General features: G+C 37.8%; 1 protein-coding gene across 1 annotated transcript; it reads right to left on the reverse strand.

Annotated features, from left to right (window-relative positions):
• Positions 1-642: 642 nt before the first annotated feature.
• CDC16 (cell division cycle 16) lies at positions 643-20,273 on the reverse strand. Its single transcript, XM_079316800.1, has 18 exons — positions 20,120-20,273; positions 17,271-17,325; positions 16,290-16,387; positions 15,755-15,793; positions 14,803-14,943; positions 13,318-13,477; positions 12,991-13,085; positions 12,233-12,366; positions 11,299-11,378; positions 9,682-9,731; positions 8,947-9,020; positions 7,118-7,243; positions 6,215-6,367; positions 5,565-5,628; positions 5,044-5,105; positions 2,838-2,973; positions 2,182-2,272; positions 643-1,082 (listed from the first exon to the last, which is right to left on the reverse strand). The coding sequence occupies exons 1-18, from the start codon at positions 20,165-20,167 to the stop codon at positions 817-819; spliced, it is 1,872 nt and encodes a 623-aa protein (XP_079172926.1). The 5' UTR covers positions 20,168-20,273; the 3' UTR covers positions 643-816.
• Positions 20,274-25,991: the final 5,718 nt, after the last annotated feature.

Below are 25,991 nucleotides of genomic sequence, written 5' to 3' on the forward strand. Positions count from 1 at the left end.
GCCACACTGAATAGGGACCTGACTCTGCTCAGGAGATACACATGCTTCCTAAATGATTAATTTTCCCAACATTCTGCTTGGATACTTTTTCACTTAAGACTCATGGCTCATACTATGTTTTTCAGGGGAATGTGTAACTTCGGTTGAATTGTTTCAGAACTAGGAAGTAAACCATTTTTGTTCACCCTGTTTTCTCATGTTTAAGAATATATGGGAATGGTACTGAATTTTGCACTCAGTGCAAAGTCCAATCCATATTTTCTAACATATGGAAGGGAAATTTGGGCATTTCCAGTTCCCTTTGTGGAACCACAGTACAATTCCTATTGTCACTGAGACAGAACCCAACTTCTCTACACTACTGTGCCGGTCCTTGTAGGAAAGCAGTGGGATCACCTGGACCCCAAAAGATTTCCACAGTGAGAGTGTGTGCAATTTCTGAAAAAATACAGACTCCTTCCCAAGCTTTTCCTCCCTTGATACCCTTGAATTCCAAAGTGCAGTTGTGTCTAAAACTTGAATTCATATTCAGTAATGCACAGGCATGTGCAAAATAGCCATTACTATGTATTCAAACTATGTATATGACCTGCATCAATGCAGTGAGGTCTTCTTGATTCAGATGGGAATTCATGACAGTGCTATCAGGAAAGGAAGATTTATAAAGTAGGAACAATAAAATTCCTGGTGTTAAGTACATAGTAGTTTGAATTCATATAAAAAATAGCAAATTCATGAGAGTACAACACCATAACAAAAATGCTAAAACAAACATACTACAGTTAGACAAAATGAGCTCTCTACCAGTATTTATGGTCACGTACTATGGTCTGACATTGATGTTTCTAACATCATATCACTTTCATTCATTTCAATCTCAAATGTTTCTTCCAATGGGCGACTGGTATCAGTACTTTTCCTTTGATTTGATGTCTCTAATGTTACTATGCCACTTTCATCCAGTGTTTGTCTTTCTATATCAAATTCTCTGAAATCCCAGGGAGGTGAAATTATGTTCTTTAATGTCTTCACTGTGTGTACATCAAAGTCATAACATCTTAATTTGTCTTTGATCTCTGTTCCTAGGAAAACAGACAAACCGTTAGTTTATTTCAAATGAATACTCCCAAAAATACAATCTCAAAGAAGCTATAATTCAGAAACTACTACAAATCTCTGCTTTCACACAATCAAGGAGCTGCTGCTGCTTAATGACTGAAGCTGAATGAGTTGTTCTGAATAAATCCAGCAGCCTCCTTTCTCAAAAAAGCACAATATAAGAAGCACAACTCAGATTCAAAAATCTGTTTTGAGAAGTAATTGCCATTTCCCTTCCCCATTCTCCAAGGGGCTTTTTTTCTTGTTTAAGTTACACACAGCTTGGTTTGCATTAATGCATATCATATGGCTGCATGCTTCTTCCAGATGTGTTAAATGACTACATATGGAGCAAGACAATATTGAGAAGAAACATCTGTTTCAACTGTGTGAAAAATTTGCAGGAAAAGCACTTGAGCACACAGGTGGCATTTACTTTTAAGGCTTCAGCCTTCTTAACATGCTTGACAGGACATAACTGTTCACTACAGATAAATCACTAAGTTCAATGAAGCAGAAATCTAATAAAATATAGAAGTATTTGCAGAGAAAAAACTTTTATAGAAAATTTAAACCTATGGCAATATAATGCATTACTGTTACAAAGCCCTTTTCTTACCATATATAAAGCTGTATTTTTGGAGAAGAACCTATTCTGTCTCCACAGAGACAAGTTTTGGCAAGGTTAAAATACCTTGGTCTACAACAACATTAGCATTAATGCTCTGATTTCCTAACTCCATACCTCTGTTTAATTTTTCCCCCATTCCCTTTGTGATCTAAGATGCCACAAACCAATATTTTTTATAAAATAAATCATCAACACCTTTAGCAACAAAGTGTTTCCTTTCTTTATGCTGATGAGAGTTTACTCTCATGATGCTCACAAAAACCAGTGGCATCTGCAATTGCTGCTAAGTTCTGACTCACTTAGCCATTAAAAAAAAAACCCCAAAAAACCCAAGCAAAAACATCGTCTACTTTGTGAGTTAATTAGGTAGTGGTAGGCAGTCCTTGACATAAGAATAACACTCCTCTCAAAGGACTCAATGCCTTTAATAGACACATCAGTTAGAGACTTACCAATATAGGCTTCAGAATCACCAATGTACATTTCTATGCAGTGTCCAAGCATTGTGACTGAAAACGTGTCATCCCGCCTGAGACCAAGGGCCTATTAAAAAAAAGAACAGTAAAAAGTATTTAGCAGCAAATCAAAACATTTACATATTAAGTCTGCAATGGTTCAGTTTGTTGGTTTGTTGTTCCACAATGCTACTGAGCATAGTCTTCACTGTAAAAGCAAAACATTGCACAACCAAAATAACACCATCATATGAACTGGCTGAAGTAGTATGCAAGGAAAGCACAAAAACAAAACCAGAAAAGAACATATATACAGACAGAAAATCATTCATATATCATGAGATATAACATAAGCTGCTGTTTATTTACTGTAAAATTTCTAGGTTGGAAGTATTTAAAATTATTTCAGGTGCATGAAAAGCTTATGTACATAAAATATAAATTGCAATTCCAAGTTTGCCAAAGAGGCCACTTCTTATCTGATCAATCAAATATAGAAGATATAAGAAAAAAACCTCCAAATTAAGATTATAAAATGAAACCTCATTTGGAGGCTGGAAAAAAAAGCTGGTTCTCTGCTCTAAGCCCAAACCAGAGTGCAGCAGTGAGTAACAGAACCTGTGACCAGCCCTTAGCTGAAGCCAGTTCCGTACCGTGTGGAAATAGTCGATGGCGCTTTCGAAGTTGCCCATGAGGCTGTGAATGTAGCCAATGGCAGAGTAGGTCGAAGCATTCTGAGGGATTAATACCAGAGCCTGGCGATGGTATTCCAGGGCTTCTTCATACTTCCTGTTAGGGTTAAGTACAGGGGGTCTATTAGTAAACTTCATGGTGAAAGGTGTTTTTACCCTGTGGGTATTTTTCTTAGCAAGCAGAACACAATTGTGCCAGAACTTTAAAATTATTGCTTCACACTCTGAATTCCATAATAATGGAATGTACAAAAGACTCATGGATATTGACAATTTTCTTCCTCAGTGTAATTGGGAAATCATTGCTCTCCTCATGTAGCACAACAGCTGCCTAGAGCTAGGTCCCATTTGGAGATCTTAGCTGTTTGATATGGTAAATTGCTTTAGATGTTTAAGCTGCTCATTGTTGCACTGACTTTCTTTCTGCAGCTTTCATTTGCCTTCCCGAGGGAGAGAAGGAGCAGTATGAGACTACATCACACGATTCAAACTGAGAAAAGCTCTCTAGGCAGAAATTTCACAACCCTTAAGAGCTGCATACACTGGTAGCTTTGTCATTTTGCAACATGCTCCATCAGAAAAGGAGGTTTACGCATATCCATGATATCTATCAAATATCAACCTGTCTTTGAAGATTATCTATTAATTACACTGATTATTGCCCTTTTTATTTTATAAAACAAGGATTAAATGTACGTGACAACATTACTCTGAGAAATTAAATTGTCACATTTGACATCCTAGTTCTACATTGTTAAAAACAAAGATAGGTATCACCTGTTCACAAGAAAATTTAACACTTAAAAGTGATAATGAAATTACACAATGAGCAACACATGAAGTTGATAGAGGGCATCAAGTAACAACTGAGGCTGAAAGATTATGCAATTATGCTGCACAAACTTTTCACATTACTTCAATTTCATTTTCATTCATAGTATTTCCATGTTCAATTGCCTACCAATTTGAATATGCTGCTTACAAATTTCAACCACATAATACTAGTGAGTAGACATAGTTTTTTGTAATAGCCATATTATGTATTGGAGACACTACTAAATTAATTATTACAGAGTTTTAAAGATGTCAAAGCATATGTACAGCTGCCTAGATTCTCAGCTTGATTTTCTTGGAAGACAGTTTACAAGGTTTACAAGCAAAAATATTTTAGCTTTGATTTCTGAACTTGAGCAAATATTAGAAGTTGTACAAAGCACAATGTAGTAACTTACTGTAGAAATTTAAAAAAGACAAAATTAATTATAACCAAAAGAATTTGAAAAAAAACCCCCCTGCAATTATACTCATGAACAGATTTCAGAAACAGTGCCTTTTGTTTGATCTTGGCACAAGGAGTAACTGTTATATGTCCTTATTTCATAATGGAAATGAAGACTAATTGGCGATTCAAGCACAAAGCAATTACTACCAAAGCCAAAGCAGAAGTACAGCTTTCATCTACCATAATCACATTCTCATTAGCAGCTTTGAAACAAAAATTACAGTGTACACCAATTGAGCAATTAAAAGCACTAAAAATATTTTTTAAAAATTGCATTGATTGAACAAAAGAAAGTACTAGTTAAAGTCAGATTAAGGTAATTAATGAAGAAACATCTCTATGCTAAAACTGTTAAAGCTTGTATATGTACTTTGCACTTTTTCTATTAATGAAATAGAAACATGAAATGAAATTTAAAATAGTTTTGTTCTAAAAAACACAAGTAAGACTCCCTTGCTGTGTTATAATGCCACTGAATATTTCTCTGCAGTAAAAACAAAAGTAAGTGCTAATCCAAGCAATTAATTGGCACAAACCCACCTTTACGTTAATTAAATCAGTGGCCACATTTTAGTATGTGAGGACTGGGACAGTGGAGAGTTAAAATTCACACCCATACAAGCATCTAACAGCCTACAACTAATTCCATAATAAGAATCAATAGTTAAAGAAAGGCTTTTACATTAAGTACTTTAACTTTTGTGTAATAAACAGAATACAAGGTGTTATTAATGTAGTTATGTTCACAAGCTGATTTAGAGAATCTTGTTCTTACAGGATAACTCTACACTGCTCTCATGTGTTACACAGCCTTGATATTAAGGAGAGAAAAAACACATTTGTGCATCATTATAGAGAAATGGAGCTCCAGTACTCTCTGCTTACTTGAGTTTTCTGCAGACATGTCCTAAGTTGTTCAATAAAGGCTCCCACTTATCAACTGTTACCTGCAAAATAATGCACAATTCAAATAACTGCAGCTTCCTAGACTGCAACTAAATTGTGTCTACTTTAAAAAGAAAAAAAAACAACATACAAATGATTAGGGAATTTTGTTTATGATCAAGAAAAATACAAGCATTTTAAACTCCTAACAAAAACATAAGATCAAAACATTTATTCAGTAACTCATTTTTCTATTTTTCACTTCCCCAAAGCCAATAATATTTTTTCAAAGTGATGTTAAAACTTGATGCAAACCAAACAAAACTTATTTTCTATTTAACTAGAAAAAGTCATGTCAAGTCTCATCCTAGGAGCACTGAAGACAGTTTTAAAATAAAATTTATACTGTATTACTTCTATCTTAAGATAAGTACTACATTTTTTGTTTTGTATTGTTTTGTTTTACAGGATTAGCTGGAATTTTACAAATTTATGACCACACATGTTATTAGAATAAATACCTCATTTCCAATAGCTTTGATTTTTTCCAGTGCATCAAGGAACCACTTTTCTGCAGTTTTCCAGCTAAGGATTGAATGGGTGGGGGGAAATAAAAGTAAATTAGTTTTCATTAGCAGAGAAAACTAGTATGAGTATTCAAGCAAGATTTCTATGACGTTATTTCATCATATGAGTGAAATTAGATATAAAACCCAGTAATTTAAATTTGGCTATATTTTGCATTGTGATCCTAAGAGCTAACAAGACAAACCAAAAAAACTAAATACATTGACTAAACACTTCTTATATAGGTTAGGTTTTTTCCCCCAGAATATATTTGGAACCTCCTGAGCTGACAAAATGTTTTGCTGTACAAAACTTTATAGTATGTGTGCAGATAGATGCTTTTTCAGACATTCAACTACACAATGAAAAGCACATGGAAGATAGCATCAATCTCTGGATATTCCTCTAGCATTAAATTCTGTTCTTGTTCAACCCTAACCAAGGAAAAATAACGTAGAAATCAAGGGTTTAATTTGAACATCATCTAAATTATAACCAAAAGACATTACAGTTCAATACAGGTACTTTAGTAGATATATTGGCACATTACAATCCAGAATAATCCCCATTTAATATAGTATTTGATCATATATTGTAAGCTTACTCTCCATTTTGAAATGCTACCACTCCAACTTCATGCATAACAAAAGGATCTTCAGGTGCAATGCTTAAAGCTTGGCTGAAAAACCGTTCAGCCAACTTGGAATTGTTGGTCAAACCATATTCCAGTCCAATATAGAGCATCGGCAAATGACATCTAAAAACCATAAAACAAAGTGCATGTTTGTTTCTGGGTGGTTGTCAAGAATGGAGTCACAAACTCTAAAGACATGCCAACTGTTTGCATATGTTTATGTACATCCAAGTAAAAGCTGATTGAAATGGATTGTTAACCTAAGGGGAAGTTTACAAGACTTTACATCTCTGTTTAATAAGAGATTGAACTCCAATAGGTAACTGTAACCTGCACTGCAATCACATGTATTTTCTCAGCATTTAAGTTTAGTTCTGATGGTTTTCCCCCTAATTTCAATTATACATTAAATTTACAAATAGAATATGGAAAAAGTAATTTATAAAATAATTACATTTACTATAATCACAATCAAACATGATAGTTTTTTATGAAATATGACATGATTAGTTCATGACTCATTTTATAACTCCTTTCCACAGCACAAAGAGCTGCTCAAGCTATTACTATATAGCAGGTGATGAGCTTGTATGACAACCATGATTCACAAATTTAAGATGATGTTCAGGTAGAACTTAGATTACCTACACATAAAACTTGACTTTAGAACTTACAAAATCAGAATAGTAATTACAAATAATACAGCTAAATGCAAATGGCTAAATTATTGGGGAGAAACGATTTTTTTCTCTCTTGTTCTCTACCAGATACTGTTGCAAATGCATTGCTACTGTTTAAAGGTATTTTACAGTCAGTATTTTACACTACTTATGGATTCATTTGAATCTTCCTGAATATGATTTTTGTACAGACCCTTTCATGAGCTGTGCAGCTGTGAAGTATGCAGCCATAGCTTGGTCATGCTCACTCTCCACTGCAAAGGAATGTCCATATGCTATCCATGCAGGGCCATAGGTTCGCTCCAGTGTAGTAGCTTTGCTAAAAACAAGAGCAAGTCACAAGGAAATACATCTGAAATTAAATTTCATCTGCTGCAGATGACTACTTAGACAGCAATGCTATGCCACATGGTTGGGTATCTATTAAGATAATTGTCTGTAATGACCAGTGGTAAATAAAGTTAATTTTAAAAGTTGGAACTATTTAGCGCTTAGAAGTATTGATTTTATTATTTCTGCCACTGTTCACAGACAGCAGAAATTATTTGATATTACTGAACATAAACAATTACATAGTAGCTGAACTGAGTAAAATACAGAAAACATTAGTAGTGACTCAAAACTGATTGCAAAATCCTAGCTATACATTTTGAAATAAATATATTCTATCAAATCCAAGTTTAAGAAGCAGGATATGAAAATGAGCACTTAGGTTGAAATTTTGCCATCTGATTGTGCTAGCCTTGTGGAAGATGAACATTTGTCACATGCACAGGCTGTTCATCAGAGTATACAAACTGCCACACAAGTATTGAGCTGAAAACTGCAACCCAAGCATCAAACCTGGAGACTTTACAGAAAGGTGGACTTGACAAGAACATTAGAAAGCTGAAGCAGATTATTTTCTAAATCTGAAGGCAAGAGCATTCATAACTAAACAGCTCCTAACAAGCGTGCCCAGTCTTTTCTTAAAAGCTTCTGACATGGAGATGATACATGTTCCATAAGTATTCTATTATTTAACTATCCTTAAAAACTTTTTTCCTAACATATAATCTAAATTTTGTCTATCACAGCTAAACTCATTATTTCTCATCACAGCTCCTAGAGAATGGCTTGTTCTCTATCTTCTGAGACAAAACTTTACATACTCAAACATTTGCATCTTGCCACCCATGACAGCAATGAAAGATATGTAGGTATTTGACTGTGTCTGCAAGTTTCTTTTCTGGAAACCACTGTATAGCCCACAGCTGTCCCTAGCCTTGTTAGCTTTATACTATCATTCTTCTCCAAGAAATTTAAGCATCTTGTTAATATTCCACTTCTAGCAGACCTCTTTTCCCTTTTGCCAAAACTACTCTGAATTTTGATGTTTGTTGGGTTTGGTTTCTTTATTTTTCTCTTCAACACGTCTACAGATCCTTTCTTGCTGTCTAGGGATGTTTGTACATTTAAAGATGTTTTTTTATTTCAGCACCAAAACCAAATATATCACTCAGGACGGCTACTTGAAGAAATTCACAGTGCTACTTGTAAGGAATTTAAACATTTGATTCATAATAATCAGGCATTTAAAAAGTCTAAATCACTAATTGCTTGTGCAGAAAAAGAAATGGACAGCCAAATGTCAGAATTTTCCATATAATTCTTCCCTTTCAGATATAAAACCTGAACCTGGGAGAATGCCTGAGTGTCCCTCAACTGAGAACTGAGGCCTACAGCTCACCTACAGCTGTAGTTAGCTCAGCAGCAGGAGCAACTGCAGGGACTACACCTGCCTAGAACAGGAAGGTGACTGCCTGCCTAAAGAGATACCACATAAGTCTTCCTCATTTTTAAAATATCTCCATGGATGAGATCTGAATTGCTACACCAAAAGAAAGGGTGGCAACCAAACTATTTAAGTAGTAACCAGTTTATTGAGGCTTCTCTTTATGAGCTTACAAGTAATCATGAACATTAAACGTTTACTTAGCAAGTAAGCACCAGATTCACTAAGGAAAATAGGAAAAAAAATACCTGAGATATCTTCTAGCATGTTCATTTTTGTGGCCAACCATGAGATAATAGCATCCTACTGCAAACCATGACACCTACACATCAAAGCCAAAATAGAATATTATTAGATACATCACACTCATTTTAGTGAGGCATCAAAAGAGAGGCAGACATAATAATTAGAGAAGTTAGGAACATTTTCATTGAAATCACAGTCAGCTCTTCAAATTATTTGTTATTACAGACAAGCTAGAACTGCTGGCATGTTGTCTTTCTAACTGGAGCTTACTCAGTCTTATGAAGAGAGCTAAGTAGAAAACTTACTGCTCTCCTCAATTATTTAATGGTAGAGCCAGATTCTTTTCAGGGGTGCAGGGATAACACGGGAAGCAATGGGTACAAGTTGCAACACAGAAAATTAAGATCAAATGAAAGAAAAACAATTTTTACTGTCAAGGTGATCAACACTGGAAGAGGTTGCTCAGAGACTTGTAGACACTTATTACTGTAGAATTTGTCTTAAATTATTAATCAAAGCAAATAACTTGCACTGAATACCTTTTACAGGTACTTAATTTTACAAAAATAAACTTGGCATAAGGAAATTACAATGCAGAGAAAATAAAAGGAGTGAACCGTTTCTACAGTCTTCATCCAGAAATAGATTTTTAATTCTGTAGCTCAAACTAATACAACTTTTATGTGCTTTCACCTAAAAAATCATCTACCTGACAACAAAAACTTAGAACAACTTACAGGATTATTTGGGTACAAGTCCACCAGTTTGTGAGAAAGATAGAAAAGCTCTACATAGTGGGAAGAAACAAGAAAAGAAAATTACAACACGCTAAAACATTTTGATATTTCAAGTAGTTTAGCCTTCTATACAAAATATACAGAACATCTAACATTGCTAATCAATAAGTGAACAAAATGTTTTCTTTTAGTAGCAATGCTTCAAACTGCCTCAAAATAGATTCAGTTTTGCAATTAGCTAAAGAAAACCCAACCAAAACAACCCAGCAGTCTTCACAGCACACAAATAAGCAGCTCTACTTCCCACCCTTTAAGAATTCTGCAACAACTTACATCATAAACAAACATTAAAATAAATGCCAGTAATATTACACTTGAATGTACCTTGTCAAGGTAAAACACTATTCAACTTCCTACATCTAAAAGGAATAACATACTGGCTAGATCCATTTCAAAGTAGAGTCCTGTGCATTAATATGCTGAAAATAGGACAAAAGCAAATAAATTATTATATTATTTGGAATAATTCCAAGTGATTACTTTTTTAGTAAAAATAATAATTCTATTTACTGGAATAACTTACTACAGATTTTCTAATAATAGCAGCAGTAATCAGCTAGGACAACAATTCTATTGCCTATGCAATTTCAAAGGAAATAGCATTACAGCATGTAACGTTTCTATTTCTTCAGAGCACAATGCTCTTAAATCAATGAGATTGCCCTGGAGCACTTTGTATCAAGTCTCAGCTCCAGGAAAAAACCAAAAAAATTACAACTGGCTTACAAAATTTTAACTTTTGTACCCAATGCTTCTCAAGGCAGATTTAGAAGAAAAATCAGAGTACTTGCCCTATTTTCAGATGTACTTAATTGTAAAATAACTGGGAGGTACATTCACTGATCACCAAGAAGTACCAGTACACCTAATGATCTGTGTGTATATAATGCACCATCCCAAGAGACTGCACAGCATATGAGCTCTTTATTCTATTTTCCAATTGGTTTCAAAGACATTCAAGCTGCTGACTTGATTTATAGGCAGTCTGGAATGAGAAAAAGCCACCCCAGCTGCAAGTAAGCTGTTACTGTAATTCTAATGAAGGTGTTGCATGATTATTAATTTGCTTGAACTAAAGAGAGGCCTTCACAACAGCAAAGGCAAGGAGAGTCTAGAATTTTATCCACCTAAGCATACACAACTGCTGAAGAGTTCTTTCTAATTTAATTTAGTATATTTTATTGTTGGGCAGAAAAGTACAGCTAGATACTGTACTAAGATTACCTGGAAACAGAAATCACAGTGACAGGGAAGAGGCAATGTAGGGAAGAGGCTCATGGGCCTCCTGGCTACACAGTCCAGTGCTTAAAAGATAGCAACACTCATGACCATGAATTCTTTGCACATCTACTTCCCCCTAACCCTCAATCCTGCTGTCAGCTCTGAAATTGCCTTCTTTACCAGTTACCACTGTTCTCTTGAAATAACAGGTAGGAGGAAAAATACATATACATTTTCAAATGTTATATAATGGGGTTTCTTCACATCTTTAATTCTTTATTAAAATTGGAGCTCTACACCTTTCTGTTAAGTTTTATTAAATGTTGTGTTCCTTACCATTTGCTTTGTTAAGCTCCACAAGTGTCCCTATATGTACAGGTAAACAATTTGCATGGAAAGGATCTTTTTCCATCACTCTAAAAAAAAGTAAAAAAAAACTGTAATGCACAAAGACTTTAATGTGTTAAAAGCAAACTGCTTGTATAGCATGTAATGTTCCAGTTAATTACCACATTAGGCATTAGAAAATTATTTTGACTAAAGACATTTCTGTTCATTTTCCCTATGCATTTGACAGCAACTTTCAAGCAATAGTCCTCAGCTTCCTGAGGTTAACATCAAGCAGTATGCCTTTGGAGTCACATTTAGCTCAGTTGTAAAATTTTGTTTCCTGTGGCATTCAGAAACATATCCATGAGTCCAGACTTACAACTGAGAAGCAAACAATGGTAGTGTTCTGATCTCTCTGACCCAAGCAGCAGTGCATGCCTGGGCTGTAACAACACATACACAGCACTTGACCATCAAAGTTAGAAATAATGTACTAGCTTTTCAATTAATAGTATCTTTTGATCATTATTAATAGCATTGCAATTTAATTGGCCAGAGAAATCGAAATTCCTAACTAACCAACCAATTCAAACCAGTTCGTTCTGAAGGCCAAACAAGAAGTAGGTAGAAAGTACACAAAATTGAAAGTACCAGAATAAGGAAGAGGATGGATGAAGGGAGGTTCAGCACAGTGCTGATTGAGCCAAGCTCTACTTTGAATACTTCTGATATGTATTGTAAAAATAACATGTCTTTCCAGACACAAACTGCACATTTTAAATACCTGAGACATATATAACACATGACATGTGTATGGCAATACATATCCAATTATTACATATGTTTACCCATTGTACAGCAATATTTGCTCTAAGTCCAGGCATAATTATTACACTCCACCATATGAGAAAAAAACCTGAAAGTTGCTTTGTACACTTACACTGAAGTAAGCTTGTAACACATTTTGAAGTCACAGTTGTAATAATGCCTTTCTGCTAAAGATACTACCACATCCAGGTTTTCCTGAAGGCCATCTACTGATTCAGGAATCAGTGTTTCACTGGGTTTATTATACTGAAAGACAAACAAAACAACATTTAAAACAAAAACTGAACTAAAAATCAGATGGTATAAGTATTAATATTTTTAGTCCTAAAAGAATATTTAAGAAGCTTTAAAGTTCTTAAATTTTTTATTGTTAAACTGAAAGTCCATAAAATCTGTATTTGTAAAATGATTCTTCAAAATGTACTTAAAAGCTTAGAACACAAAAGATGCTTGCCACAGTCAATATGTTTCATGTAGGCTATAGAAATTAAAATTGAGCAACATATATTTTTAGTGCTCTTTATCACCTTATCTTTGGATAAGAATAGTCTGGAATAATGTTGTTATAGGCTAATAATTTCAGGTAACTGATGTTTTGTCTACCTTATTAACATTCTTTTTCCCCACCTACAAGTTTCTCAATAAATAAATTTTCAAAAGCATAAATCAGATTTTCAAGTTGTCACCACAGCAGAAAACAATTAACAGACAACTGTTACACTACTGCATAAAATGAGATGTAATGCATAAAAAATTTTAAAAATTACAAAATTCCAGATTCATTCTAATGTTCAGAATAAATGGGATCCAAGAAAAATTTACACCCAAAATCACAGCTTTCAATCAATGCTCCAGATTTTTGGGACTTACCTTTTTCAATTTATTCTCAAATAAAAAGTGAAGCAATTCCTGTTCTTCTTCTGTACATTGTCTATTAAGAGGTAGAGATTCAAGGAGTTCTTTTTCTATATGAATTAAAAAACATTGAAGTGGTCATATTACAGAAGAAACAGCAAGATCCAACATTTTAAGAACCTAGAGATGCAAAGGATTTTATGATGGTCATTTCAACTGCAAGGACTATAACAGCACAGATACACTGAAACTTGCTGTATTGCCTTAACTTTTATCTAGGAAAACACATCTTGAGAAAGCAGGTAAATTCTACTTGTATTTGAGAAATACTTCTCTCCAGACCTTCCTGTGCTGTCAGCATATGGTGTGATGTTAGAAGATCAAATGCTTCAAAGCAGTAAACATCCAGCTTCAAGGCCTCTTTGTAGCTGTAAGTTGCCAGGGTTCTATTATCCAAAGCATCATAGATCTTCCCTCGTAAAAGGCATATAGAGCTCTTGATCTGGTGGAAAAGCAGGACTGGATGTCAAAGACTGAATCAGTATTTGCAAATTAGTTTTGAGCACAAATCAAATGTGCTCCCTGGAAAGTAAAAAGTATTTTGTGTACATTAGAACCTGGTTTTCTAGTGCTGTCTTTATATAAAAAGTTGTCCCTACTATCTTTAAGAAAAATCCAAAGAATGCTCTGTCAGGTTACCTACTGCCCAACAAACACATGCTTGAAATAAACAACAGGAGGACAGAGTTTATCTTTTCTAATTCTGGCATCCAGCTCTCTGATACTGAGTTGTAACCTAATTATATTGAATTCCCTTCATATCCAACATAGAGAAATTGTCACTTCTAAAGACAATACACTTCTTAAACCACATAAGACAAGAATGACAACAGTAGAGATGAAAAAGGCCAAATCAATGGACTCAACTGTTCTGAACAGAAAAATATATCCTTGTTTTCAATACAAAACATGGATATTCCAGAAAAGAAAACAGTGATAGCCCATAATTACCAGTTGTGCTACAATGTTTATTAACTATCATGTTCTTTCCAAATCCCCTTGATGGGTATTTGGTTCAGTTAGAAGGCACAAAAGTGCCAGCAAAAGAGAAAGTTAACACATTACCCAACTCTGTCATAAGATTAAACAGTCCTTTAATCCAATTATAGCAGCATTCAAAATAGGTTCACATCAGCAATGGAACCCACTTTGCTACTTCAGTCTTACAGGGAAAATGCCATCTGTCAATCACCTACACTGTAATTTCAGCTAATAAATTTTAATTTGTATCTCTGAAACTAATGACTCTTCACAGACTCTTCAGCCTACACATCATACCAATCACCTTAAACTCTGTCTACACACAATTTTTTCACTGAGGTTCAAAAATTTCACCTTTACCTCATGTAATTTTCACAAATGTGATCAAAGAATATCCCACTGAGAACAACACTTGAGTGACTATGAAGTATTTCACTAAAAATAATTGAAGGAGGAAAAAAATTAGCTTTGTTATCTCAGAACTTGCAGCCCAATTGAAAACAATGCAAGCATACATTATCAAGAAAGAGCTGAAAGACTGTACAAACCAATGCTAAATCATTAAGATCCTGCAAAGTGTCTGCAAAAAATTTACAAGAAGCTGTTGAAAAGCACTGTTTATTTTTGCATACTGAGTTATTCTCATATAGGTGAGCTAACACACAATGTTTATACACAACAAGAAAGCTTTAATGCAGTTTCAGATTCACAGAGCTATGAAATCACTTTGACTTTTCTGACAGGTTTTTTTTTCTACAAAAATATTTTTAAAATAATGTCACTTACTGAAGATTGTGACATTTCCCAGTCTGTGGCAGAATCTTTCAACCCACTTTCATCCTTCAAGTACTTTTCAAAAAGTCGTTTGTTGATTGGCTCCTCCATATCAAGAATGTCCAAGGCCTGTTGATGTTCTTTTGCAGCATACTAACCAAACATGTGCATGCAAAAAGCAAGGTTTTGAAAAATTTGTACATAAAGCACCAATAAATACAGTATCATGTTTCAAAGGCATAGGTTATAACGACCAGTGTTTATCAGCAGGTTTTTCATGCATGCATTTTCTTATTTGGCCATTTGTCATTTTACAATTGTTGTTAGTTCCTTGACTGGTCATCTATTATATGCAAAAATGATGAAATTATAAAAATATGCAAAAATTATAAAATAAAGCATGTACAGAAAAATGTATTATTCAGCATTACGCACAGAAACGGGTATGGTTCTAAAAAAATTAACACAAGTTTTAATAAAATACCATCATCTTATTCTTATAAGTGGCACATTATGCTGTTTCAAATTTCTCTATGTAATCTACCAATTGATTCAGTTGTGTCTCTGAAAGCACTGCATTTTACCTTTTATGTGTGACATTTTATACAGAAGTATAAAGCTGCTAACTACAGTTATACAACCATAAATCACATCTCCTCTGGTCAGATTACAATCAACTAAATAAAAGTGTAACCATGAAGATATGAGACAAAAATGATCCACATTTTTTGCCCACAAAATATTAGAAGAGTATTTCCTGGGAAAAAAGATCAGTTGGATTTCTTCAGATTAGTGCCACAATGGATACTCCAGTGAACCAACTGAAATAAACTGTCAGAAAACTTAAACCTGTTGTTCCAAAGAACATATATATCTACACTGCCTATCAGGTACCTAAATTTCCCAAGATGTGTCTTTAATTTAGTTTAGTTTCTTTCCAATAGGGGTTAAAATGTGTACTCACATGACATCTAGCTGCAAGGTAGCGACATGCCTCATACAACTGAAAGAGAAGTTTCATACACATCAATTATAAAGAGAGAACATGTTTGCTTACACTGCTGGAGTCCCTTTTGCTCTCTCTTTTTTCAGTTATATGACTTCTTCATCCCTTCACCACCAAAACTCCTTCCTGACCAAGCCAGCCTGTAACACTTTCTCTACTACTGAATTACCAAAGGAGACTTACTTTACTCTTGTCTTTACCACTCATTATCAGAGTGGAAGGAAAATTGAAACAACTACATTTGAAGTGACAATCCACCTTCCCATACCTGCTGCAGTGACATCCTTGAACCCCTTTCCTTTTTACTGTGACCCTATGTGGGGACAATGCTTTAAACCTGATTGATTGAACAAAGGGCCTTATAAACTAGACAATGCAGCTTTCTTAATTACTTCTCTCAAACATAATCCTGTGATGGTGAAGAAGCCACTGTGGTTAGCAGAAGAGGCTTAAAAGAGGGGTAAGAGTAGCATGTCTGACTAAAATGACTTACCTTATCCAACTTCCGTGATCGAAGGGCGTGTGCTGCCCTATGATACTGAGCTGTTAGGTAAAGACATTGGGCCAACCAGTAGATATCCTGTGGTTCCTCTAAAGCAAGGGAACAAATTATTAACCATTGCTTTACAATATAGCCTCAAACATTTTAATAAAGAATGTTCACTTTTGATTCACTAGAGAAGTATCTTCCCCCTGTTTTAGCATCCTACTGAGTTACACCATTTAATTAATAAATATGTATAAAGTACTTACAGTATCTGTCAGTGAGAGATAAAAATTAAGAGATAATCATATTTTAACTTTAAAGACCTCAGATAGTGCACTGGACAGTGAATACAAAAAATGTCATAACAGAGATGTGTCTTGAGAAGGAGACAACAATGACACATTTAAAAAGCAGCAACTGAAGATTACCCTGCTCGTGGACATACAGCAGAAAAAAAAATCCATAAACATCTCTCTCAATAAAAAGATCAGGGGGACCCTCAAAACAGTAAAAGCACTAGACTTCCATAGCTTGGAGTTGCAATCTCAGAAGCACAGTCTGGTGCCCTCCTACCTTACTGGCAACCAAAGCCTTTGTGGGATCAAGTCCCTGGAATCACTTTAAGAAGTGTAAGTGCCAGTGGCTGTGGACAGCATCAACTCCCTCCTAATTTAATCTGCATTGTATTTGTCATCCAGGGCAACCCTGAGTCGTAGGAAACCACCATGGTCTCTTGCTCTTGTTTTACTTTTTCTTAAGGAAAGCAAACCTTAAGGTTTGTTCAAACATGAATTTTAACACAAAGTTCAAAAGGGAAGTAAGATGAACTCTACTCTGTTTAGGAGAATTGCATTCCAAAGATCACAAAATTGCACTTAAACCAAACTCAAAATGTCAACACTTGGCCAAGCAGCACTAAAACTCCACCAAAACAGAACACTATTAGAAAGAGGTTAATAAAATACAATGTAAAAAGCCACCACTTACCATGAGAGAGTGAAGCTACTTTGTCAGCCCAAAACAGGGCACTTTGATACTGTTGCTGTAAAAGCATGATAGAAATGATTAGCATTCCTTTGGGGTTAGCTGTTCTGGATAATTTTGAAATACAATGTATGTCACTCAGATTTAATATCCTGTGCATGCATTCTCTAATGAATGGTGATTCAGATTTCAGATCTTTGTAACTTTAAAAACTAGTTTTAAAGGGCCAATACTGTAACCTCTAAGGAATATCCAAAAGTAATTTAGAGTTGTTCATTTATCTCCAATAAAATGCAGGTCTATTTCACCAAAAGTTATGTGCTGTGTAAGTATGGCAAAAGGTCGTTAGTTGAATTCCAACACTGAAAAAGTAGCAAAAATCCCCATCTCCAGTTTAATAAAATGCTATATTTTAGAAGAAACAGAACACTATATTTATTAAAAAGGGCACCAGAATTAGTTCAGGTAACTTCAGCAGCACCATTTCTGATCAAGGAATGTCCATTCTTCAGTCAAGATGCTTCAATTCACATAAATCCATAGTATCTGCATGCATTTCCCCTTATCCTTGTATACACATTTTCACTCTTGAGACTCCAGTTCTCCAGGAGTGGAGGCCACCAGAGATCAGACAGAAGTAGAATTTGCAAGTATATCCCACTAACCCAGCCACCAGATTTGGCAAAATCCCACAGAACTCGCTAGGATTATCTCCTAATAAGATCACCAGGAATTGTTGCTGTTCCTTTTTATCCCATTCCATGCAGAGACATGATATGATTAGACATTCAACAAATATCCTACTGTTGCAAGGATTTGTAAGACTTTACAAGAGCATGTAGCAGGAGGACAAGGGGCAATGGAATAAAACTGAAAGAGAGTAGATTTAGATGTTAGGAGGGAGTTCTTTGCTGTGAGGGGGATGAGGCACTAGAACAGGTTGCCCAGATAAGCTGTGGATGCCCCAACTCTGGAAGTGTTTAAGGCCAGGTTGGATAAAGCTCTGAGCAGCTTGGTCCAGTAGAAGGTGTCCCTGCCCCTGGCAGTGAGTTGGAACTAGATGATCTTCCAACTCCCTTCCAACTCAAACCATTCTGTGACTCTCTGAAGGCTAAGAAGGCCTTGATGGCTTCTCTCCTCTCCTGCACCATTCACTGCAATTGTGGTGCTTCTTCAGAACCACAGAGACTGTTTTATGTTTTTGGAGTACAGGTCTGGCAGGCTGTTCTGAAATGCACACAGTGATGTTATCCCAATCCTCATAAAGCACAATCCACGACCTAAGTGGTCTCTTTTATCATATGTTCCTACATTTCCTACTTGATGGAGATTAATAATATTCAGCAAATTTGTGAAGAGAAGAGTTAGGTTTCAATCAGCACTCCCAAGGGGGGAAAAAAACCCACAAAAATCCACAAACCAACCCCACACATGTTTAACAATTGTCTACAAGAAAAGAGATTTAAATTATTATCTCAACACCACAAAAGAAAGGTATAGTTCTGGCCTACAAGGTACTGCATGGCTTCTGTTGAGCAGTTTTACAGTACTATAGGAGGACATATTATTACACAAAAAAGCAACTTCATATTCCTCCTGATGCCCCTTTCTCAGAAGTGCACAGCTGTCTATACAACTGTGTGGCAAAGCAGGTTGGTGAAACAGTTTAACACAAAGGAGAACAGCAAACCAAACCAATCAAATTAGCTTAGATCCCTAATCAGCCTTTCAGTCAGACTTGCTGCCAGAGAAATCCCTTTGCTGATTTTAAGGGGTGTGCTTTTCTCAGCAGTGATTCCTGCACCAAGTCAGAACTGGAAGGAGAGAAGAGCAGTTTGATGCTATATTTAACCTAATTTATGCACACCTTTTTTCCCTCTTTTATTTTTCTCTTTTTTGCCCTGCAGCAACATAACCACTGAATCCATCAACAAATGAAAACAACCCTGCCCTCCCAGGAGCCATCTGCAGCATTGCAGGAGTGTGATGGGCAGCTTAATCACCAGGCAAACAATCACAGAATGGTCTGGGTTGGAAGAGACCTTAAAGATTGTCTAGTTCCAACCTGCCAGGGCAGATACACCTTCCACCAGACCAGGCTGCTCAAAGCCTCATCCAACCAGGCCTTGAACACTTCCAAGGATGGGGCATCCACAGCTGGCATCCTGTTTCAAGTTCCACCCTAACAGTAAAGAATATCTTCCTAATATCGAATCTAAACCTAACTTCTCTGAATCCATTCCCCTTTGTAATGGTCACAGAATCATTAAGGTTGGAAAAGACATCCAAGATAATCAAGTCCGACCTTTGCCAGAACCCACCGTACTCACTAAACCATATCACCAAGTGCCATGCCCACTTCCAAGAAGGATGACTTCCTGCGAAGTCCGTTCCAATGCCTAATCACCCTTTCAGCGAAAAGATTTTTTTTTTTTTTTCCTGATGTCCATCCTGAACGTGCCCTGGTGCAGCAGAGGCCGTTTCGCCCTGCCTTAGGTAAGCACGGCCCAGCTTGCACAACCCGAGGGCGGGATCCTGCAAGGGCGCCTTGGCTGCACAGCAGCCCCACGGCGGCTGCCCTCCTCCTCCTCCACACGGGAGAGAAACCAGGAAAACCCCGCTGGAGACCGACCCGGCGGCGCTCCGGCCCGCCGCACCCCTCTGACCGCCGCTGCTTCCCCTTCCAGGGAAAACGCGGCATCATTACAAAATTACTCCCTCTCCGCCTCGCAGAGGCCGGCACCGCTTCCCGCCCCGCCTCGGCCTCCCTCTCTGCAGACTCCACGCCGAGAGCGGTGGAAAAACCCGGGGGCCTGGCGCCCCGTCCCCAGCAGCCGCCGCTGGGCGCTCACCTGGTCGATGTAGTGCCGCACTCGCTTCCTGAGCCGCTCCAGGTTCATCGTCCCTCCCGCCGCGCCGCTCTGGATGCCGGAGCCGCCGAGGGACCGCGGGCCGCCCGCCGGTGCAGCGCCCAAACCCGCCCCCCGCCTCTCTCCTTCCCTCCCGGAAACTGCGCCCCGAGCGCGGCGTTCCGGGAGCGCTGGGCCGGCAGGGACATCCCCCAGCGCGGGCTGCTGCTTCCACACGCCCCTAAATAAACATGTCCTGCGGCCTTTGTCTACAGTCCGTACTGGAGAGAGAGAAATTTGTGGTGGGGAGCTTCTTCACAATTTCGGAGTGGAGGATTGTCCGTGTAATTTAGCCCGAGGGAATGGCCTGAAGCTGAGTCAGGGAAGGTTTAGGTTGGGTATCAGGAAAAGGTTCTTCACCCAGAGGGTGGCTGGCTCTGGAATAGCCTCCTCAGGGAAGTGTTGTCATCACCGAGCCTGACAGAGCTCGGGAAGGTTTTGGACAGCGCTCTCCGGACAGGGTGTGGCTCCAGGGATGGGCCGGGACTGGGCTCCATGGCCCCCGAGGGTCCCTCCAGCTCCGCGCCCGCGGGATCGATTCCGGATCGTCTCTGCCCTGGCTCCGCCACAGAGCGATTGGCCTGAGGGACCCCTCGGCTGCCGCAGCCTCGGGTGAAAATGTTAATGTGCACGGATGGCGGATGGTGTGTCAGGGGGTTTTCTATGAGCCCCGCATCTCCCAGGCATTTCTGGTGTCGCATTTAGGGAATCACCCACTAGGACTGAAAATGTCCTGAAATGGACATGAAATGTGTCAGCTTTCCCTACTGCAACACAAGTAATGTGAACCATTAAAGTGCTTGATTTGAGGTAATTCAGGTGACCCCCAATACATCTTGGAGCAGGTATGCATGGGACAAGAAGAATCACCTGTGTTTGTTTCGATGGAGAAGGAAGGTTTGTGTCAGGGTTACAGAGTGGAGAAGGCCACAAAGGTGGCAGCTGGTCACAAGCAAACATTCTCTGTTTGAGGAAAATGGATCTATGTGCCCTGTATTGAATTATTTGCAGTATCTGCACTTTGATGTAAAACTGTTTGATTTCAGTGATTTCTTCCAGTTTTTAGTTAGGTCAGCTTTTCACCTCACACTGTGTCACCTCTTAGGAGCCAGTTCTCTGGTGCCATTGAGTGCGTGTGCTGCAGATGGCAGATATTTGTGCCTGCTGTAAAGCATAAATTAATTCTCTGTTTTTTTTTTTTTTTTTTGGGGGGGGGGGGTTGTTTGTTTTTTAGGTGGGGTTTGTTTTTTTTTTTTCTTTTTTATTCTTTTTTTTGGGGGGGGGGGTTTGTTTTGTTCTGTTTTGGTTTGGTTTTTATATTTTTTTTTAACTCAACTGCATTTGTAGATCTGCTACTTTTTCATATTTTGGTAACCAGCATCTTGGAGAAAGTAAAATCCTATTAGATCACATAATGAAGAAACTGATGCATGTGATAGTGGTTTCTTCAGATCCAACAGTGCTGTCTTGTGAGGGTTATTATCTTGTTCAACTTCCCTAAATACAGCTTCTGGGTGTGCAAATACCTTCATTCCATGGTAGAATGCAATCAAGCTTTTGTATCTAAGTTCTCAGAAATTTGTGGCTTGTAATGAGAACTACCATTCCACTCATTGCATTAATTGGTTTAAAATCCTTTTTGAAATCAGTATGGGAATAACAGCGTATGCATTCATCAGCTTGTTGGTCTTTCTGTGTACAACAAAAGATGTTTGAGTGAGATGTTAATAACATTTGGAAACTGCTGAGTGGTGCAGCCCATGATTTGTCCTATGTGACACATTTCCTTCTTAGACTGAGTGTAGTAATATCTCACCAGAGATCAGCAGCTTCTATTCAGTGTGAGACATCTGGATAGCAAACTGCAGTAATTCAGAGAGATCAAGATAAGTTTAAAAATCACAGAATCATAGAATGGTTTGGGTTGGAAAGGACCTCCAAAGATCATCAAGTTCTAACCCTCCTGCCAAGGGCAGGGATACCTTCCACTAGAACAAGTTGCTCAAAATCCCATCCAACCTGAGCTTGAACATTTCCAGGAAAAGAGCATCCACAACTTCTCTGGGCAACCTCTTACAGTGCCTCACCATCCTCATCATAAAATGTTTCTTCCTTATATCTAGTCTAGTCTGACTCTACTGTGTTTTGGTTTAAATATCTCAGTAGAGAAACCGAGTTTGAAACTTCATGAAATGCAGAACAAAAAAATTAAATAAAATATGAAAATTAGGAGTTTGAGCTAACCACTAAGATAGAAATCTTGGCTGGGGAAAAAAAAAAAGATGCACAGGAAGTGTGGGGGTTGGAAGAGAAGAAAATGCTCTTGTTGGGGATGGGTGACAGTCAAGAACCGCCTTGGTCACCAGGAGCTGCTCTGAAGCACAGAGAGGACCTGTCATCTGTGGGATCTTGGAGTGGTCCAGGGAGTGCTCTATGAACATGAGGAAACAGGTAAGGAAGTGCACATGGAGAGTTATTTCTCTGTTAGCATCTATTTTGTTCTTACATTGTCATAGCAGAGTACATCATCTCCTGTTGCTCCCTGAGATGTGTTATGTGCTGCTTTTTCATGTTTCCCTGAAAATCTAGCTCACCTGAGGGAGCTGTTTCTGGGGCTGGAGCTCAGAGGAATGGTTGTTTAAGCTGTGCTGGGGTGCCACAGCAGTGCAGCTCCAGGGGCTCTGCTCAGGTGGGTTCCAGTTCCATCTAACAGGAGGCTGGTCTGACATCAGTTCTCATGAAGCAGCTGGCCATTCAAAGACATCACCCTTATGCACAGACTCCATAGTTTTCTCCTTCACTGGGAGTTATGTAGGTGTGTGGGAAAGTAGATGGGGCTGACACATCATGTTGTGAACAGCAAGATCTCTGTGAACTGGTGGTTGAGGCTTAAAAATTGTTTTTGGTGTGAACAGGGGAAATTTTGTATGTTATATAGTTTCAGGTAATACCTAAGTTTCTCTTTCAGATTTAAAACCAGTAGAGAGCAAAACTACTGCAATGGTTTAGTGGTGTTGATATACCTACTGCTTTGCTTTATAATACTTTTAATAGTGGTGAGGGTATGAAGAGTCAGTTAAACCAAATTGATTTACAAATTTGCACTCAAGTATCTTAAATCTTGAGAGGAAGTGGAGGGCTCCACAGTCATAGTAAGACTTGCTCTCTTTGTGGAAGTTCCTATGTTTTTATCTACTCTCAAGTATCTTCTTTCTTTTGTTCTAAAAATACCTATAGACATGATATGTGCTGGTGCTATCACATAGCTTCTTCCTGCTGCTTTTAAATTACTGTTTCCAAGTTAGTTTGGTGCTTGCACATTTCATAGAATCACAGAACAATTCAGGTTGGAGAGGACTTTTAAGATCATCTAGTTTCAACCTCTCTGCCATAGGCAAGGTCACCTTCCACCAGATGAGGTAAACTTGATCAAGTAAAAGTGAGCATGTTCACTTTCAGTTAGAATGTGAAAAAAACATCTTCTTTGATATTGGAGAGTGTCCTTGTTTCTGGCTTGAGTTCTGTAACAGAAGTGAGGCCTCTGAAATGGAGGTCTGTATTGAGGTGGGAGAAGCTCTCTCTGGAATAGCCCAGGACCGGGTGTCAATCTTTCAGGACAGTCTCAGAGGTGGCCCCTAATTCAGCTACTTTGTTCAGGTAAGTGGAAAAAGTGAGTGACATACTGTTCTCATTCTGAAGTTTTTCTTCTTCATCCCTGCAACCCCAAAGCCATGTGGGCTCCAGGTTCCAATGTTGTGTGAATACTGCAGACCTGCCAAGGGGCAGCCCTTAGCAATCCCCACTTTACAGAGGCAAAATATCTGAATTGCTCACATTGAATGTGACTCTCCCTCAGCTGCCTGCAGCATGGCTAAACTTGGAGAGAATATTATTTTGATTTTCAGTGGGTCTAAAAAATGTGATTCAGGAAATGGACTGAACTTGATCAACAGAGGATACCTGTAGCATGCATGGAAGGGAAGAAGGATGGAAAGCAGTTTGCTTTATCTTGTCTTCTATACCAGCATTCTTTAATCATCTTACAGAATTCTTGCCTTTTCATACAGAAATTGTGTCATCTCTTCTACTTCTAGATTTATTAGCCTGACATTTCTGTACCTGATCTTCTATTATTTGATTGCTCATGATGAACTGCGTGAGCTGTCAAAAACACAATCTACAATTAAAGTGAAGCCTTTAAATTTCCTCCTTATTTTAGCTTGGCTTACACAACTGCTGTAAATCAGGCCTGCCTCTTGCAAAAATCTTTCATCCCATTATTCACTGTCAGGTAAGTCTGACAGGTCTCCAAAAGCAGAGTTCATTTCTGCAAGTTTTGTGAAAGTCAGTGTCAATATTAGAGAGACGTAGACAGATCAATGCCCCTTTTCTCTCAAGGAAGGCTACAGCTCCAACTAAGAAGTTCCCTGCTACATTTGGCCTGCCAGCAGTCCAGTGAGGATGTGTATGGCACAGGATTACAATTGGAGATTGTGTTAGAAGGCTTCAAGGATATGGGAGGACAGAGACTAGAGTTACTATGGACATAGAGGAGCTGAGGCTTGGCAAAAAATTTGGGGGCCATGCGAGTGAGTGGATAAAAAACCATCCTTTATGGATTTGCTGCTCATAGAACATTCTTTGTTCTGCAGTTATTTAGATGATGCAAATCTATTGCTGTAAAGAAAAGAATCTTGGTATTTGCTCTCTGCAGCAGGTTTTTACTCATTGCAGTGGTGATCAGTGAATCCCATTGATTGTATCAAAACAACCAAGATCACATTTGGATTTGTTTTTTCCAAATTTTAGAAGAGTGGCCTCTTTCATGCTGATTTCTCTTTTTCATGCAGTACTACTCCATTTTAGCTAACAGAAGTGCCTAGGATGACTTTGAGGGTGCTTCATCTTTCTTGCTTAGGAACCAAAAAAAGAGAAATATTTTTTAAGGAAACGAAGAAAACACAATTTTCTTTTGCTTCTTCATGTTGATCACAATAAAATATAACAGCTTCAGGATAAAAGTTACGACTGAGAAATAAATAAATATTTGCATCACAAAAAGTGACTTTTATTACAAAGCTATGTTAACTGACTACAGTTAACATATTTACTTTTAAACAAATCGTATGAGTACTTGTTGAAAGTAAACTTACCTCTAAGAGTTATTCTCTGCTTCATTAAGATTTTCTTTACATCTCATTTTCCCTAGATTTCTGTTGAGAAGAATTGTGGTATCTATGTAGCCAGAGGTGGTGAGCTGAGCTAGATGTACCAGGAGGCAGATGAGGTGCCTGGGGCTTGCTTTGCCATCAGTGTAGATTTTGTCCTTTTCCTGGAAGTTTCTGTTGTCAGTGGCACAATATCAGTGATATGGCTGACCAGGCATATGTGTCTGCATTGGGGGGAGCTGACTGGATCTCTGAACTCTATTGTTTGTGTTAATTGGATTTCTACTGAATAGCATGAGACCTCAAGCACCTGTCTCATAGTTATACAAATGTATGTGTTGTAATGGAGTTTACCCTAGGACCTCAATTAATTTCTCCACATGTAGGAGTGTAGTTATATTTAAGCATTACCTCAGTAGCTATAGAGTGATTATGACACCCATAAGGGACTAGTCTGCTGATGTGCCTGCTTGGCTAAGAGTTTGCTTTCTAGATTTTGGGACACTGAATTAGTGAGTACTGTGATCACTGTTGCCTGTGAGACTTAGCACATCTTGCACGGGCTGCAGCTTGAGCAGCTCTACAGTCTGTGACTCATTTCCTTTCACTGTGAGGAGAACTGCTCACCACTGCAGTTCATCACCAGC

Source organism: Erithacus rubecula, assembly GCF_903797595.1.
Source record: "Erithacus rubecula genome assembly, chromosome: 1".
NCBI lineage: Eukaryota > Metazoa > Chordata > Aves > Passeriformes > Muscicapidae > Erithacus > Erithacus rubecula.

Excerpts from the sequence above, each read along its gene's own strand:
- CDC16 (XM_079316800.1), bottom strand. The coding sequence starts at position 20,167 with ATGAACCTGGAGCGGCTCAGGAAGCGAGTGCGGCACTACATCGACCAG. Across the intron at positions 5,106-5,564 it reads TCAAAGCTATTGGAAATGAG|GTAACAGTTGATAAGTGGGA; the intron begins GTATTTATTCTA and ends ATTATTTTGCAG. Across the intron at positions 2,974-5,043 it reads CATGTCTGCAGAAAACTCAA|GAAGTATGAAGAAGCCCTGG; the intron begins GTAAGCAGAGAG and ends TAACCCTAACAG.